This window comes from Megascapheus bottae, chromosome X (assembly GCF_031878675.1).
Source record: "Megascapheus bottae isolate mThoBot1 chromosome X, mThoBot2.hap1, whole genome shotgun sequence".
NCBI classification, from domain to species: domain Eukaryota; kingdom Metazoa; phylum Chordata; class Mammalia; order Rodentia; family Geomyidae; genus Megascapheus; species Megascapheus bottae.
The window spans coordinates 79,958,584-79,975,032 of record NC_143547.1 but is presented as its reverse complement, the minus strand read 5'-3'; the positions used below and the strand labels follow the sequence as shown (position 1 = coordinate 79,975,032).

Genomic DNA, 16,449 nt, shown 5'->3' with positions numbered 1-16,449 from the left:
CTTTCTTCCATTCTACTTTTTTGGCTCCCTTATCAAAGATTAGGTGGCCATAGATCTGTGGGTTAATATCTGGGTCCTCAGTTCTATTCCATTGGTCTTCAGGCGTGTTCTTGTGCCAGTACCAAGCTGTTTTGGCCACTATAGCTCTGTAATAGAGTCTAAAGTTTGGTATTGAAATTCCTCCTGCGTTGTTCTTTCTGCTAAGAATTGTTTTTGCCATACAGTGTCTTTCACTATTCCATATGAAACTTTGGATTGCCTCTTCTATTTCTTTAAAGAATGACATTGGGATATTGATGGGTATTGCATTGAATTTGGAGACAGCCCTTGGCAAGATTGCCATTTTCACGATGTTGATTCTTCCAATCCAGGAGCATGGGAGGTTTTTCCATTTCCTTAGTTCTGCTTTAATTTCCTTTTTCAGGGTTTTAAAGTTTTCATCAAAAAGGTCCTTTACATTCTTAGTTAATTCCTAGGTACTTTATTTTCTTTGAGGCTATTGTGAAAGGAGTTGCTTTCCTGATTATTGCCTCCTTCCTCTCACTGTTGGCATAGAGGAAGGCAGTTGATTTTTGAGGGTTAATTTTATGTCCTGCTACCTTTCCAAAGTTTTGAATCAGCTCAAGCAGCTTGGGAGTGGAGTCTATAGGGTTCTTTAAATACAGAATCATGTCATCTGCAAAGAGGGAAAGTTTCAGTTCGTCTTTCCCTATTTGGATCCCCTTTATGCTTGCTTCTTGCCTTATTCCTCTGGCTAGGAATTCTAATACTATGTTAAAGAGGAGTGGAGAGAGTGGGCATCCTTGTCTCATTCCTGATTTTAGAGGAAGAAGCATGTTTTTTTTATAATACATAAACTCCTCTGTACATCATATTTACTTATTTAACTACCAGTCCTGGGGACTGAACTCTGGGCCTGAGCTTGGGCTTTCCACAAGGCTAGTGCTCTACCACTCGAGCCATAGTACCACTTCTGGCTTTTCTACATATGTGGTACCAAGTCTTCATTGATGCTAGGCAAGCACTCTACCACTAGGCTAAACTCTCAGCCCCTGTACATTATCTTTAAACAAGATGTGGTATTTATACACAATGGAATTCTATGCTGCTGTCAGAAAGAACGACACTGCCCATTTGTAAGGAAATGGAAAGACTTAGAAAAAATCATATTAAGTGAAGTAAGCCAGACTCAAAGGAACATAGGCTCAATAGTTTCCCTCATTTGTCATAATCAGTAGAAACCTTGGGCTCTCCTAGCAGAGATTTACAATAGAGGAAAAACCTAGATACATAAGGCCATATAGAATGACACTAAATGAAAGGACCTCCAGGATATAGAAACAAAAGCCATATGAGTGATTGTTGTCCTTAGTGTACTATGTTATCTCTCATCTCTTTTGCTGTCCCTTGGTTATCTCATATTGTTACAGTATTTACCTTGTTATCTGATATATTGTATATGTGCTTATTTGGTTATTTGAAATAGGAGAGGGAAGGGGGAAAACAAGGGGAGAGGTGAGGGTCGGGGGAGGGAAATGGGGACCAAGACATGAGAAAGGGTATCAATGTATGTGTAGTAATGCACCTTCTATCTGGTGAATATAATGTAACCCTTCTATTAATTACAATAAAAATATATGAAAAAAATTAAACAAAAAAAGAATCCAAAAAAACCACATGCACTCAAAAGGGCAATTGATCCAGGAACCAGTAGCTGATGCTTGTAATCCTAGCTAATCAGGAGGCTGAGGTCTGCAGAATCAAGTTTGAAGCCAGGCCTGGGCAAAAAAGTTCACGAGACTCCATCTCCAAAATAACTAGTAAAAAACAGGATAAGCCAAACACATGTGAGATACCAAGTTCAATTCACCAGAGAGGGAAAACCTCCTGTTATCAGCCAAAAAACAAACAGGCAATTGAATTTTAACTGGTGAGCATGATTTCATAACACTGAGAATGAGAAGAAATCAATACGCTATATACTGGGTAAAACCATTTTTATTTACTGCTCAAAGCACTTTCATTTTTTCATTTTTTTTTGATTTGAGGTAAAACCATTCAACACAGCTCACAAGAAAATACAATTACTTTCACTACAGTTACAAGAATATGAAACCTCACTAGTTGTTCAGGTAATACTTTTACAAATTTATACAACTGTGGAGTCTACTTAAGCTAGGTTTAGTATTAACCAAAACAGTATTCGCAGAAACCCAGACACTTGACAATACTTTTGCAGGGGCTATAGCTTTGTAACAATGCCACTACCTTTTGAATATACTTTAAAAACTACTTGGCTGATACTATGCACTGTTAATCACTCTTCAGGTATGCAGGAGGGCTCTGAGGATCTGTTCCTGTTCTCTGCCCCTTTCACATTTAATGTTTTGTCAAATGACCAAACAACCATGGGAATTGGGAAGCCAGCGAGAGAGTTTGTGTGGATTTAGGGTTTTCCAATGCTGTAGTTTGGAAGGTTCAGATCCTGTCTTAAATCTGAACTGCAGATGCCTGTGTTTGGAAGGATGTCTATGTGTCCACATGTGGACAAAGACAACATAGAAGTCCACAAACAGAGCAAATATGTTTTCCCCAAGGGTGCCCAGCATGGAGCTTTCATTTTGAGAACTGGGTAGGTAGGGTACCTGTCTTTGACAGCTAAGCTTTTGGATCACTGCAGATTTGCTTTGGAGGTAGATAAAACAGAAATCATGCAGTTAAGTCAATTGAGGAAAAGGGATTTGGTGGTTTCACAAAACATTCTGACTAGAAATTAACCCTGTTTCTTTTTATACTAGTTTGGGGAAAATACCCAACCCAAGTCTTATCGTGTCCTCTCACGCAAAAGCAATTGAAAATTCAGCTTGCTCTAACTACAGAAAAACAGTTATTAAATGTCTGCATGACAGCGCTGTAGTCCACTTTCTAGTTTGGTGACACACACACATCATGCACTTGAAAGACAGAAGTTCAATTTTAACGGTGTCACTAGTGATGTTAATTAAAAAGAATTGACAGCAAGTTCAAATGTTTCTAAGTATTGAAATCACCATGTTTTAAAGACAGACTGGAATGTTACAAATGATTCTGCAAAATACAAAAATAGATATGCCTCCCACTGAATGCTTCAGTCGTTTTTCCGAGCCTTCTCATCTTTTGAATCCTCGCCATCAGAGTACACGGTGGGCTCCTCTCCTTCCTTCAGCAGTTTGCCCACGTGATGGTACTTGACTAGAGGGAGAGAAGAAGACACCAATGGTCATTTCCAGGTTTTGTAAGGATTCACTACGCTTCACCTTGAGGTATTTATTATGAGTGTGCAGTATGCTCAGGGATGTGTTAGGCTTCTTATGGGGATTTCAAGAGTTCCATTTTGGGGCCGGAGTTTGGCCTAGTGGTTAAAGTGCTTGCCTAGCATGCATGAAGACCCGGGTTCGATTTCTCGGTACCACATACATAGAAAAAAGCTGGAAGTGGTGCTGAGGCTCAAGTGGTAGAGCTCTAGCCTTGAGAAAGTCCAAGGACAGTGCTCAGGCCCTGAGCTCAAGCCCAGAACTGGCAAAAAAAAAAAAAGAGTTCCATTTCAAAGACAGGAAGACGAGACAGGTAGCAGTGTAGGGCATCGAGCATTCAAGGTCCTGTGGGATTGAACCAAGTGTGTTTCTGAGGATGTTTAGAAGAACAAGATCTTGTGGTGAGCTGGGAAAGGGTTGCAGAGTGTTTCATGCTTTCGCAAGTGGGTTGGAAAGATTTGCTGTTTCCAAGAAAATGAAAACAGAATGTCCAAAGACACACCTGCAAGATTCAGCAAGATTGATCTGGGAAACAGAAAAGAGGAGTTGTTAAGACTGGCTTTGGAAGTGGTAGGAGGTGAGTTTGGCTAGTCGTTGTGGGGACTATTATGAAAGATCTGAACAGCAGCCTGAGGAATATGAACTTAACTTATAGGTGGCAAAGGGCATGGCAGGTTTATGCGAGAAGAAATGACATGGCAAAATGGTGCTTGGGTAATCATGTGGCCACCGTGATCCAGAGGGCAGATTTCCCTGAGGGCAGGCTAGGAGCTCTGAGCAACCAGGAAGCAAGTGGGTAGAGGCAGATATTAAAGGAGCCAGAGCCTGGAAGAGGGTGAGGTCAATGGGAATTAAAGGAAAAGAATAGGACACCCTGGCAAGATGAATTCATGAAGTAAAATCTGTCTACTCCATGGACCCAGATGAGGGCTCTGTAAACAGGAGTCATTCTGGAGATCCCCAAAGTGGATTCGAGCAGCCAAGAGAGCACTGGCAAGAAACAGGTCCCTAGAAATCGTTAGAGACAATCTGACCCAGAAATTATGGGGGACGTACTCTAAGGGAGCAGAGAGGAAAAGAATCAGGACTAAAGAGGGGAAGAGGGAACTTAGCAGAGGCCTGTTTTGTAGCGAAGGAGCAATGGTCTAGTTGACGAAAAGTCTAGCAAGGGACAAATGTTTTCCTGCGTGGATGGGGGGAGGGTGGACCTACAGGTATTTCAAGCAGCCACAAAGGGACTGGAGATGGAAGAAGGCAAGCCAGAGTTTGCAAACTACAGGGCTTAATAATCCATCAGAAGCCAAGAGGACCCAAGTTTTCTTTTGGAAATGAGAGGAGAGTAACCAACCTGCCACACCAAGTAACTAGAGCTGCTTCTGTGTGAAAGAGTGGAGGACAACAGAAACTTCCCTATTAGAAGGTAGCACAGAGGTCCCTGGGAAGCTGGGACCACACCAGCCAAATAAAAGCTGGGTGGGGTTCTGGGTAAAACCATGTCTTAAGGAAGGGAAGGTGACAACTGCTTGGAGTATGGTTGAAGGATTTGGAGCTGGTCTTAGTTGAAAGGAGGGGGGGGTGGATGGAAATCACTGATTTCCTCCCTTCGATGAAACCAAGCAAGCATTGGGAGAGAGGTTCCAGAGTGACAAATTACAACTCATTCATTCATTTCCTACAAAGGCATCCTTAGGGTGAATACCTTAGTGATGATGTTAGGCAGTTGAATTCAATTTTAATAATCAAAACAGACTTACCTGGAGACCTGAAAGATATGCTTTATCTGCCTGACATGCCAACTTGAGGGAGAGTCACAGCTGGCTAATTATTAAACAAGAATTCTCTCTGAGGTCATCAGAGTTGTCAAAAAACAAAAAAGATTGGATATAGCCAAAAGAACATGTAATATTTAACTGGTTATAAAGAACAGCAAATAGAAAACTATGTTTTCTTTTCTTTTTTTCTTTTCTGTTGGTCAAGAGGTTTGAACTCAGGGCTTTTTACTTGCTAGGCAGTTGCTCTAAGAACTTGCACCATATCTCCAGTCCTTTTTACTCAATTTTTCAGATAGGGCTCTATATTTTGGTTGGGGCAAACCATAGACTAGAATCCTCCTTTCAATACCTCCCATGAGGCTAAAATCCCAGGCCCAGTGCCTATGCTCGCCTCGAACTACAATCTTCCTAATCTTCATCTCCTGAGTAGCTTGGCTTTAGGTGTGAGTTACTATGCTCACCTGAAAAAGCATTTTAAATGAAAAACCTTCCCGAGAGAAATGATCATTGCGCTCACATACTTTTCACTCCCATTTGTAGCAGTAAAATCTTGCTAAATTAACCATTAGGACTAATGAACCTTATGGGCTCAGGAAAGACAAACAACAGATTCACTGGATAGCCAGTGGCTAGCTCTTGCCTCCTCAGGAGGCTGTGATTCTGGAGGATCGTGGGTTAAGGTCAGCCTGAGAGGAAAGGTTCTGCCAGACTCCATGTCTATGCTAGCCACGAAAAAAAAAAGAAGAGCAGGGCTGGAGGTGTGGCTTAAGTACAGAATACCTGCCTAGAAGTCCATTTCCAAATTTGCAATATTTGAATTTGATGCCTTATTCTCCTCTCCTTTCCCCTCAAAGACCTCAGCCCCGAACATAAGCCAGAAATGCTTTTCTTTTTCTTTTAAATAATGTAGACACCATTGTTGGTGGACAGATTCTAAGCATCATTTGTGGAGGAGGCCCTGTAGTTAGATTCACTTAGATTCAAAGAGAAGCTGCTATGTAGAATACAAGCGTCCCATTCTTCCGTAGGGATGTGGGTTGCTTTTCAACAGCAAGCTCTACAAGAGAAAGCTTATGAAAAACGTCTCTGCAACTAGGAGTTCCACTGTCCTTTCCCCTATACACGCAAACTGGTAGTGTGCTATGTACACAAAATCTCTATGCACGAATTTAATAAGCAAAACCAGAAACTCGAATTTCTATGGAGAACAAGTTTAGCCTCAGTGTGCAATCATAGTAAATGACTCAGCACTGCTACAATTACTTTAAAGCTGTGAACTTGATCTGTCAAAGATCTGGGAGCCTATCAAAAATGTACTTGAGCTCTAGGCTGCTTAGCAATACCTATTGTCCTACCATGAACCCCTGTTACTGGTAGAAATTTGATCTGAGCACATTTTTTTTAAAACAACAACAGCAAAACCAGCTTACAAGTGAACTGAGACTCCCAATCACTCAGAGTCTCCTGCTGGGCAGGAGTGAGGTCCGAGAGGTCGTCGTATTCATCCTTCAGTGCTTCCTTATCCAGGCAAAAAGTGGCAAGGCCCCTGGAGGCATCTCGTCCAGCAAAAACCCCATATGGCCCCTCTTTAAAAACAGAATGAAAGCAAGACACATAGTTGATTAGATAATGCATTTCTCGTGCTTCATGCGTAGTACATGACTTCCTCACCATCAACCTAGAAAGCCCTTTCTTCTCAATATAAAATTCCATTCTGCAAGTGTGACACAGTTGGATCATGTATATAGGAGATACTGAAAGACATGTCATTAAAACTAAAAATGAAATCAAAAGGCTGCACATTTTCAATCTCTTGTGAGTTTCCAATAACTAATAGATAAGTCGTACATAATTTTTTTTGTGCTTGAACTCAGGACCTGGGGGAACTGTCCCTTATTTAGCTTTTTTTTCATTCAAGGGTGGTGCTTTACCACTGAGAGCCACAGCTCTACTTAATTATTTCTGAGGTGCTAGAGGTACTATGAAATGATCTGAGATGGTACAGTCTATAGGTTGGGGGCTAGAATTTAACTCAAGGACTTTGAACCCAGAGCTTGGCTCTCCTCTAGACACTGGGGCTAAGCCAGTGAAAGTTACTGGAAGTTATTGCTTCCTCTTCCTCACTGGGGTTTGACCTCATCAGGCTGGGCAATCTACCACGTGTGCCATGCTCCCAATCCAAGGTTAAGGTTTCTCAAGATAATAACCTCTAAATGAAAACATTCTCTTAAAAATGAACTCTGATATGTTTTAATGAGTCAAGGGTATCTTATTGGGATCTCTGGTTGCAAGACTCAATTAAACATTAACTTGTGGTATGTGTCTTCAAAATCATAAGTATCAGTGGTTCCAAAATCTGTCCACATATTACATAACTTCCACTGCCAATAAAGAAGAGCTAGCACAAAAAAAGAGATCAGTTTCATCATCCTGGTTTCAGTGGGATTAAGCAGAAGATTGTGAAAAATACTAAAGTTTTCACAGAAAAGGCTGAATCATGCTCCCAAACAATCTACAAAATTTAAGTTGCTATTGTGGATGACAGTATATTGAACTTTTGCCTTAAGAGAGCATTGAATCATTCTGGAGGCACTTAAAGTGGATGTTCAGACTTATTTAAATATTGCACAATTCAGTGAAAGGAATCTAGTGTACTTTAAACAATGTGTTGTTTTCCCCCAAGTAGGTTAGATAACAACTGTGACATGGAAAAGTTTGTACACCTCAACCTTAAATCACTCTTTTTTTTGGGGGGGGGTGGTCGTAGGGCTTGAACTCTGAGCCTGGGCGCTGTCCCTGAGCTGATCTACTGCCATACCCCTTGAGCCACAGAGCCACTCCCCGTTTTCCGGTGATTAGAGTTAAGACTCTCATGGACTTTAGTGCTTGGGGTGGCTTTCAACCATGACCCTCAGATCTCAGGCTCCTGAGCAGCTAGGATTACAGTTGTGAGCCACCACATCTGGCTTCATACTACATTAAAAAAAAACAAATTGCGGGGCGGGGAGTTTGGCCTAGTGGTGGGGTGGTTGCCTTAGCATCCACAAAGACCCAGTTTGATTCCTCAATAACACATACATAGAGAAAAAAAGCTGGAAGTGGTGCTGTGGCTCAAGGGGTAGAGCTCTAGCCTAGAGAAAGCTCATGCTCAGGTACTGAATTCAAACCCAGGACTGGCCAAAAACAAAAACAAACAACAACATCAAATTACATGATTACATGCAATGTTAAGTGTTTTATCAGTGTGCTACACTGTCAGCCTATACTGTTGATTTTTAATTGCATTTAAGATTCACTCCTCCAATGTTTCATTTTAAATTTATCATTCCATGTTGCATTTTCCACTAGAGAGGGTTAAAAAAAACCCCTCCGTTTCACAAATGTCCATTTCTAGTGGAAATAGGAGCACCTAATGCTTAAAAAAAAATCAGTGGCATGCAGTGAGTTAAGAAATTCTAGTCCTGGCTTCCTTTAAGTGGGTGTACACCTAGCAAACCTCACAAAGTCCTAACAGGGTCTGGGGAAAAGCATTAGCATTCACTAGAGAACACATGTTGTTTGCAACAATGTCCACACTCCATGAATAGGTTTGTGTGTTTTGCTTACTGCAATATTTCCAACACCTAAAACAGTGCCTTTGTGGGGGTGAAATAGGCCCTTGAATAAAAAAAAATTAGGATGTCATATGAAATAACATTTTTCATCACAATGTCATGTGTTCCTAAACCCAAATGAAAAATTTTAGGAATTGTTTGCAATATGAAATATCATGTCCATCACAGTGTGCTATGTCCCCAGGCCTAGTCAATGGCAGTGAAAGAATAGCCTTATGAAAGCTCACAATGGGCCAGACTTACTATTTTCTAAAGGGGAAACTAAGGCCCAGAGAGAACAATGCTCTGTGGTAGGTCACACAGTTCTGTCAGCAATCCCGAGCTTAGAATGCATGTTGACTGACTCCTAGTTTTGTGCTATGTGCACAGACGGTTCTGTGGATGACTCTGCAAACCGTAACCATGCCCATGCCATACACACACATTTTGGCTATTTTCATGATCATGTACTATTTTAGTGACAAATAATATATGGGGTTTTCAAATTATTTTGCAGATTCATACGTACAGAAAACACTATAAAATGTTCAAAAGGAAAAAAAAGTGTGAGAGTTCATTAAGAACTCTACACATTTGTTTTTTATTTAGTGGACAGCAGAGTATTAAAAAGAAGCATGAGTGTGACTGGTGTGCTTGAGGCCTGGTAGCTTTTTCTGTCAAACACTAAGAGTGTGAGTCCCCCCCCCCAGCTTTCAGTGTTTGGAAGAGTCCATATTGGCATCGCTGAAATTTTTTCTTCCTTCTCTTCCAAGAATTCTAGAAAGCAGGGCTTTCCAAATGTAGCTGTTTCTCAAATTCACCTATGAAACATGTTAAAATGAACATTTCAATCCCACCCTCAAACTTATCTGTGATTTAACTGGTTAGGCCACAAATCTGTATTTTTCTTTAAGTGCATTAGGCAATGGTGCTAGGCGATCAGGATTGGAAAAAAAAATCTCATCTCTAAGGATCCCTTTCTAGCAGCTCAGCAGCCATCCACCCATTCCATGTTCCCCCTCTGCGTGGTTTCCTGAAATTCCACATGCAGGAGCTTTCACAGCCCAGCCCTTTTTGTTTCTTGCGCTTCTGTCGTCCTCCATATTTTTTTGCTAGGGGGGAGGGCTTCTAGTCCTTTCTCTCCTGCTATAAACTAAATATGCTTTTTGTTTTGTGTATCAGCTTGCTTCTTTTCCATTGTGCAGCATATGCAATCGGAATCCATCATCAATCACACAGTAAGCTTTCCCCTATGGAGCCGGCCTTGTTCACAGCGTTTCACAGCGCGGGCACACACACATACATACCAACCACACAAGCCGGACATATTCGTGACACATGCCACATTCCAAGCGCGAGGCCCCCCCTACTCCCACAGTGAACGAACATGCACAAACCGCGCATGCGCGCGCGCACACGCAAGCAAGCACACGCGCGCGCGCGCACACACACACACACACACACACACACACACACACACACACACACACACACACACACACACACACACAGCACTCCACCATACACAATGGTTCTGTTCTACCTGATGCTAATACTCGTCTCTGCTTTCTTTCTCCCCCACCCGCACAATCCACCATGGCTACTTTAGGTTGTGATCAGCTTGTTCCTCCAGCCCCCCTCCCACCTCTCTCTAGAGACACATCTTCCTTGTCTTTCTAAAACCCGATACACACCTCCTCTTTCCACCCTCCCCCTTCCCTCCCCCCCCCGCTCCGCAACCTACAACCTTCGAAAAACTCGCCCAAGGTTCAGCACTCCGAGCATTCGAGCCTTGAGGCCCCGCCCATCCCTAGCTTCAGGGCCCCAGCTTTCTCCCTGCACTCCCAACACCAGCGCAGGTGTGGGGGGGGGGAGATGTGCGTCTTCACCCTCACCCCCCCCCCTGTTCTCCCTCTCTTCCTCCTGCCTGGGGAACCACCCAGCCACAAATGCTGGACTAGCCACCTTCCGCCCTCCCTTCCCGCGCGCGCCGCCCATTCTCGCTCCCATGCAGGGAGGGCGCCCGGGATCTCTCCCCTTCCCCGTTTTTCCCAATCCAGCCCCCACCCCCGGCCTCCAGCCCTCCCCTCTCCACTGTCACCATACCCGGCCCGTAGAACTTGCGGCCTTTGGTCACATCGAACACCTTGCCGTTGATAGCCATAAGTATGCGCGGATCCTGGACGCCGTCGAAGGTTCGCAGCTCGGCCGGGGTGAAGTCGCGCCGTTTGAGGCGGGGCAGCGGGGGCGGCTCGTCGTCGTCGTCGCTGCCGGCCCCCGGCTGGTCTCCGCGCACAATCTTATAGAGGAGGAAGATGCAGAGGCCCAGCAGCAGCAGGTTGAGTGGCGATGTGAAAATCTCATGCAGCAGCCCGCCGCCCTCCAGCTCGCCCGGGTCAGCGCCCGTCGCCACCACATCCTCGGCAGCCATGATCTCAGGAAATGTTTTGGGCCCGGCTAAACAAGGCTCCGGAACTCGCCGCTTTCTCCTCCCTCTCCGCGAGCAAGTGGCGCTCCCAGCTCCACTGAGCAGACTAGGCAGGGAAGGGGGCGTGGCGAGGGGAGGGGCGGAGCCTCCACGCCCTGCCTTCCAACGGCCACTTAAGCGCCCCACCCTATTCCATCCGGCCTCCGGCTGGCTCACACACTCCTTTCCTACCCACCACGGAACCTTTGGGTCTTGGCTACCGGGCCCTCAGCGGATCCTGACCTCTCTGCTAGGAAGCCGAGCGCTCTGCCCGTCCCGCCCCCGATTTCTTCCTGGGGAGCCGCTGCCTCAACCCACCTCCCAATAGCCTCTAACAGAGACACGTCGCTATGCTTGCTCCCTCAGCCTCCACCCCTGCAGCTCCAGGCAGAGGACCCCACCTGTTGATTGCCTCCCCCCAAAAAAACGGGACTTCATTTTTCTTGCTTCAGATTTATCATCGCTCTTATCAACGTCCCTCCTTTCCCCTTCGCGCCCCCCCGAATTATTCCTCAGGATAGGCAACGGTCTTAACATAGAGGGAATTCATTTCTTCAATAATTCCTTTTTCCACCTGAAAGACTTGTTGTGAACTCCCATTTCCTCTCTGATGAAATCTGTTCACACGCCTTTTGGCATATGCTTTGGAGGAGGATAGCAGTCCTGGTGAAAGTGTGTACATTCTCAATAATTGAGGTTCAGATCAACCAATTTCGATAAAAAAAAGCCCAAAACATCTTAAATTGTAAACAGAACCCTGGTGGCTCACACTTGTAATCCTACTACTGAAGACGCTGAGATCTGAGGATCAAGGTTCCAAGCCAGCTTGGACAGGAAAGTCTACAGACTCATCTCTAATTAATGACCAAAAAAATGGAACTGGAGGCATGGCTCAAGTGGCAGAATTGAGGCCCTGAGTTCAGGGACTTAGTTCAGGTCCCTGTGCACTCTCACACTCTCTCTGTGTCACACACACACACACACACACACACACACACACACACGGGCGTACACCTTTTGGCAAATGATTTGCTTAGTCACAAGGTATCAGCAATTGATGTGTTTTCTCCACCCCAAACTGTTTGCTTTTTTTTCCTTTTTTTAAAAATGCAGTTACTGGGACTTGAATTCAGAGCCTCAAGCTTTCTCAACTTTTTTTTTCCCTCAAGGCATGGCAATCTTTTCAAAACTAAAATTTAAACCTCAGACCCTGGTGCTTTCTACACCAGCATTCTGCTACTTAACCTAAGTCTCCAGCAAGAAACTTCTCTTGTTGAGCTTTTTTTCCAAAAGCAATTAAATTTAGTTAATTTTTTCAATGCCAATCCTTGGGTTTAAACTCAGAGCCTGAGCTTTCTTCAAGGATAGTACTCTAATACTTGAACCACAGCTCCACTTCCAGCTTTTTCGTGTTTAATTGGAGATAAGCATCTCATGGACTTTCCTGCCTGAGATGTCTTTGAACTTCCGTCATCAGATCTCAGCTCCCTAAAAGGCTGGTATTACAAACATGACCCACCAGTACTCAACTTTTTTTTTAATCTCAGAAAAATATCCTAAATGTGTGTGTGTGTGTGTGTGTGTGTGTGTTTCGGCAGCATTCCTTTATATGAAGTCTGCCTTGCCACTTTTGGCAATCACTATAATCCTGAGCTGGAGCTCAGAGAAAAGCTAAAGTTTAGGATTCTAGACTTGCTTCATCCTTTTCCTAGATATTTCATCTGGTCCCCGAAGTACTAACTACTGCATAGCAACAAACCTGTAAAGAGCTTTTTATTGTGTGTTGCAGGGTGGGGTGAGTGGAAGAAAGGACAGAGAGACAGGAAAAATAATTGAAAACAAGCCATGCACACATCTGTAGCCCAGAGCAGTACTTTTCCATAAAAAAAATCTATTTACTTGCTCATAATTTACTCTGCCTCCCAATGCACAAGATACTTGGGGAAAAAATTAACTTCTTACTTCAAAATTCAAAAACTATTCTGGCAAAATTGTTTTTGTCCCTATCCATCCACCCCTACTTCTTCAATCATTTTAAAGTGTAACAAGTCAAACAATGGTTTTATCAGTCCTACATAGGGTTGTTTGTTTGTCCTCATAGAATTAGCTAAATGAAATTCCTGACCCATCTTAATTCAAAACTCTTCATCTAAACCTCCTTTGTGATCACTGGAACCACTCTATCTCCACACACCTAAACAAGCCAGGGGGACACACCACTCACCAAAGGAGCTGACGTGGTCGTGGAGTGATGGTGGCCAGACTGAGACCAGCAAGATTGCTTCTGGGACTGCTCCTGCCTACACAGATTTATTCAAACCCAACAGCTGTATGGGTTTGCAACTAACTACTCCCAGACTACCACTGCGATCTACAATCCAACCATTACCACCACCAGGGCAGGTAGTAGTACCCTGCAGTCTCCAGCTGGTCTTCTCGTGGTTTCGCTCCCTTCTACATCTCTACTGTTAGAGACTCAGGCCAAGCAATGTCTCTGCTTCACCCATCTTCCCCACCCATCCCGAATGACAACTAGAAGTCCCATGTGGCAAATAAGAAAAAGGGCTGCATCAAATCAACTAATTCCACAGAAAGTGTTGAGAATACCAAATTTGATTGGCTTGAGGGCCATGTGAAGGGACTGACAATATTGAATCTACTTGAGTTTCATGTAGCAGATATAACACCAAAGTTGAGATGATTTCCTTAAGTGCGGCTTAAGAAACAAGAACAAGTCTGCCTTGAAAACAACCACAGGTTGTATGTAAAGATAAAGATGGCAAATGGAATGGTGATTCCATTTTCATGTTTTGGTACATTAAATATATTAGGCCATAAGTCAATTAGATAATGTGGAACTCTTCCATCATTCTATTTATGTGTACAATGGCAGGAACTACCAGGTATTATGATGAATCATGAATGTATTGTTTCAGCAGTACTAATTTAATGCCCATATACTCAAGGAAAAGCTTCATATTGTTAAGCTGTCACTGTTCTGAACTCTTTTGCTGTTCTTGCTGTTGTTGTTTTCCGTCTCCTTTGTAACTTTGTATTGGACATTACATTTCACCTTGTATGTATGTGTCACGCCAGTGATGGCTTGGAATCCATCCCAAATCCAAACATCATGAATATTATCCTTACAATGTCAAAACAAAACAAAACAAAACCCAACTCCAACATAGTGGAACAGGTTCAAGCTTAGAGCACTCTGCTATGATACAATATAATTATCCCTTCAAAAGAATGATGATGGTTAATTAGAGATGAATCTCATAGACTTTCCTGTCTGGTCTGGCTTTAAGCTGCAATCTTCATACCTCAGCTTCCTGCATTGCTAGGATTACAGGTGGCTGTGACTCAAAGTGATAGAGCATTAGCCTTGAGCTCAGGGACAGTACCAAGGCCCTGAGCTCAAGACCCCAACTACCGACACCAACTTAAAAGAACTATGTATACCTAAGCTTTTGTATGTGTGGGGGGTGGGGGTGAGGAAAGGGCAGGTCCCTAGGCACTGTCACTAAATCTTTTTTTTTTTTGCTCAAGGCTATAGCTCTAGCACTTGAGCCATTGCTCTACTTCAGGCTTTTTGTCATTAATTGGACTTTTCTTGTCCAGACTGGTAACCCACCAAGACATTTTAAAAAACCAGCTTATGAAAATTATATTATTTGCATTGAATAGGACAAAAGATGAATGTTCTTTAAGAGCTCATTTTAACTGACAAGACAATATTGAAAATTCTAGTAAAAAATGGACAAAATAGGAGTAGGTGGTTCACAAGCGTTAATACAGGTAGTGAGTAAGCTCTGGGCCCTGGTGGCTCACACCTGTAATCCTTGCTACTCAGGAGGCTGAGATCTGAGGATCCCAGTTTGAAGCCAGCCCAGGCAAGAAAACTTGTGACACTTTTTTTTGACAGTCCTGAGGCTTGAACTAAGGGACTTAGCACTGTCCTTGAACTTTTTTTTTTGGATGGGTCATGGGACTTGCACTCTGTGCCTGGGTGCTGTCCCTGAGCTCTTCAGTTCAAGACTACCACCATACCCCTGGAGCCACAGCCCCACTTCCAGTTTTCTAGTGGTTCATTGGAGATAGTCTCATGGATTTTAGTGCTGGGCTGGCTTTGAACCACAATCCTCAGATCTCAGCCTCCTGAGTAGCTAGGATTACAGGCGTGAGCCACTGTGCCTGGCATCCCTGAGCTTCTTTTGCTCAAGACTAGCATTCTGCCACTTGAGCCACAGCTCCCTTTCCAGCCTTTTCTGTATATACCGTACCGAGCAATTGAACCCAGGGCTTCTTGCATGCTAGGCAAGCACTTTACCACTAGGCCACACTCCTGGTCCTGTGAAATTCTTATCTCCAATTAACCACCAAAAAAACTGGAGGTGGGGCTGTGCCTCAAGTAGTAAAACACTAGCCTTGTGTGAAAATGTTCCTGGACAGCACCTAAGCCCTGAGTTCAAGTCCCAGGACTGGCAAAAAATAATTTTTATTCATTCATCCCACTTATACAAAATCATCCCAAGGAAACATTGTTGAATGCATACAGATTTTATTAAGATTCTAATTACATTTTTTTGTAATACTAAGGATTGAATTCTTGGCCTTGTTGTAAAACATCATACCTGTTAGCCATACACCTCTGTCCCCAAGTCCTTTTGCTTTTCAGTTCTTTTTCAGATAAACTCTTGTGCTTCTTGCCAGAGCTGGCCTTGAGCCTCAATTCTTCTATCTATACTTCCTGAGAAGTACAGATTACAGAGACGTTTCACCATCCCCAGCTTGTTATTAAGATAGGGCCATTTACTTTTTTTTCTTGGCTGGCCTTGAATCGAGATTTTCCTATCTTTAGATTGCATGCACAGATTGCATGTACAGATTCATTTTTAATACAGAAAGACTGGAAAAATCTCCTATGTCCAACTTCAAATACAATGGATAATTCATTCACTTGAATTGTGATAAAAATATATACTGGCCATACAGATATCATGAAGGGGGGAATAGTTTAACACTTAGCAAAGATAAACAGGATTAAACCACCCCCCCAAAAAAACCCACAAGAGGTTCAAGTGTTAGGTAGAGTGTTAACCTTGAGCAAAAGAAGCTCAGGGACAGGGATCAGGCCTTAAGTTTAAGCTTCCGGACCAACACACACACACACACACACACACACACACACACACACACACACACACACACGAAAGTTATCCACATATACAATTTTTTAAAATAAAACTAGGGCAAACTTTAACTAATAAAACACTTGTTTTTTTTAAATGAAGAATGACAAACAAGCTCTCTATCCATATCAC

The 16,449-nt window shown here is 43.2% G+C and overlaps 1 protein-coding gene and 1 pseudogene across 1 annotated transcript; one reads left to right on the top strand and one right to left on the bottom strand.

Moving 5' to 3' along the window:
* Positions 1-1,980: 1,980 nt before the first annotated feature.
* On the bottom strand, positions 1,981-11,183 carry Pgrmc1 (progesterone receptor membrane component 1). The gene is made up of 3 exons (XM_090326968.1): positions 10,765-11,183; positions 6,496-6,651; positions 1,981-3,231 (listed from the first exon to the last, which is right to left on the bottom strand). Exons 1-3 carry the CDS (start codon positions 11,087-11,089, stop codon positions 3,128-3,130), a joined length of 585 nt encoding a protein of 194 aa, XP_090183094.1. The 5' UTR covers positions 11,090-11,183; the 3' UTR covers positions 1,981-3,127.
* Positions 11,184-13,376: 2,193 nt separating this feature from the next.
* On the top strand, positions 13,377-13,597 carry LOC150041409 (signal transducer CD24 pseudogene; annotated as a pseudogene).
* The last annotated feature ends 2,852 nt before the right edge of the window (positions 13,598-16,449 follow it).

Coding starts and splice junctions, on each gene's coding strand:
- Pgrmc1 (XM_090326968.1), bottom strand. CDS start 11,089: ATGGCTGCCGAGGATGTGGTGGCGACGGGCGCTGACCCGGGCGAGCTG. Junction 6,652..10,764: donor CCGCAAGTTCTACGGGCCGG/GTATGGTGACAG, acceptor CTGTTTTTAAAG/AGGGGCCATATGGGGTTTTT. Junction 3,232..6,495: donor TTGGGAGTCTCAGTTCACTT/GTAAGCTGGTTT, acceptor CTCTCCCTCTAG/TCAAGTACCATCACGTGGGC.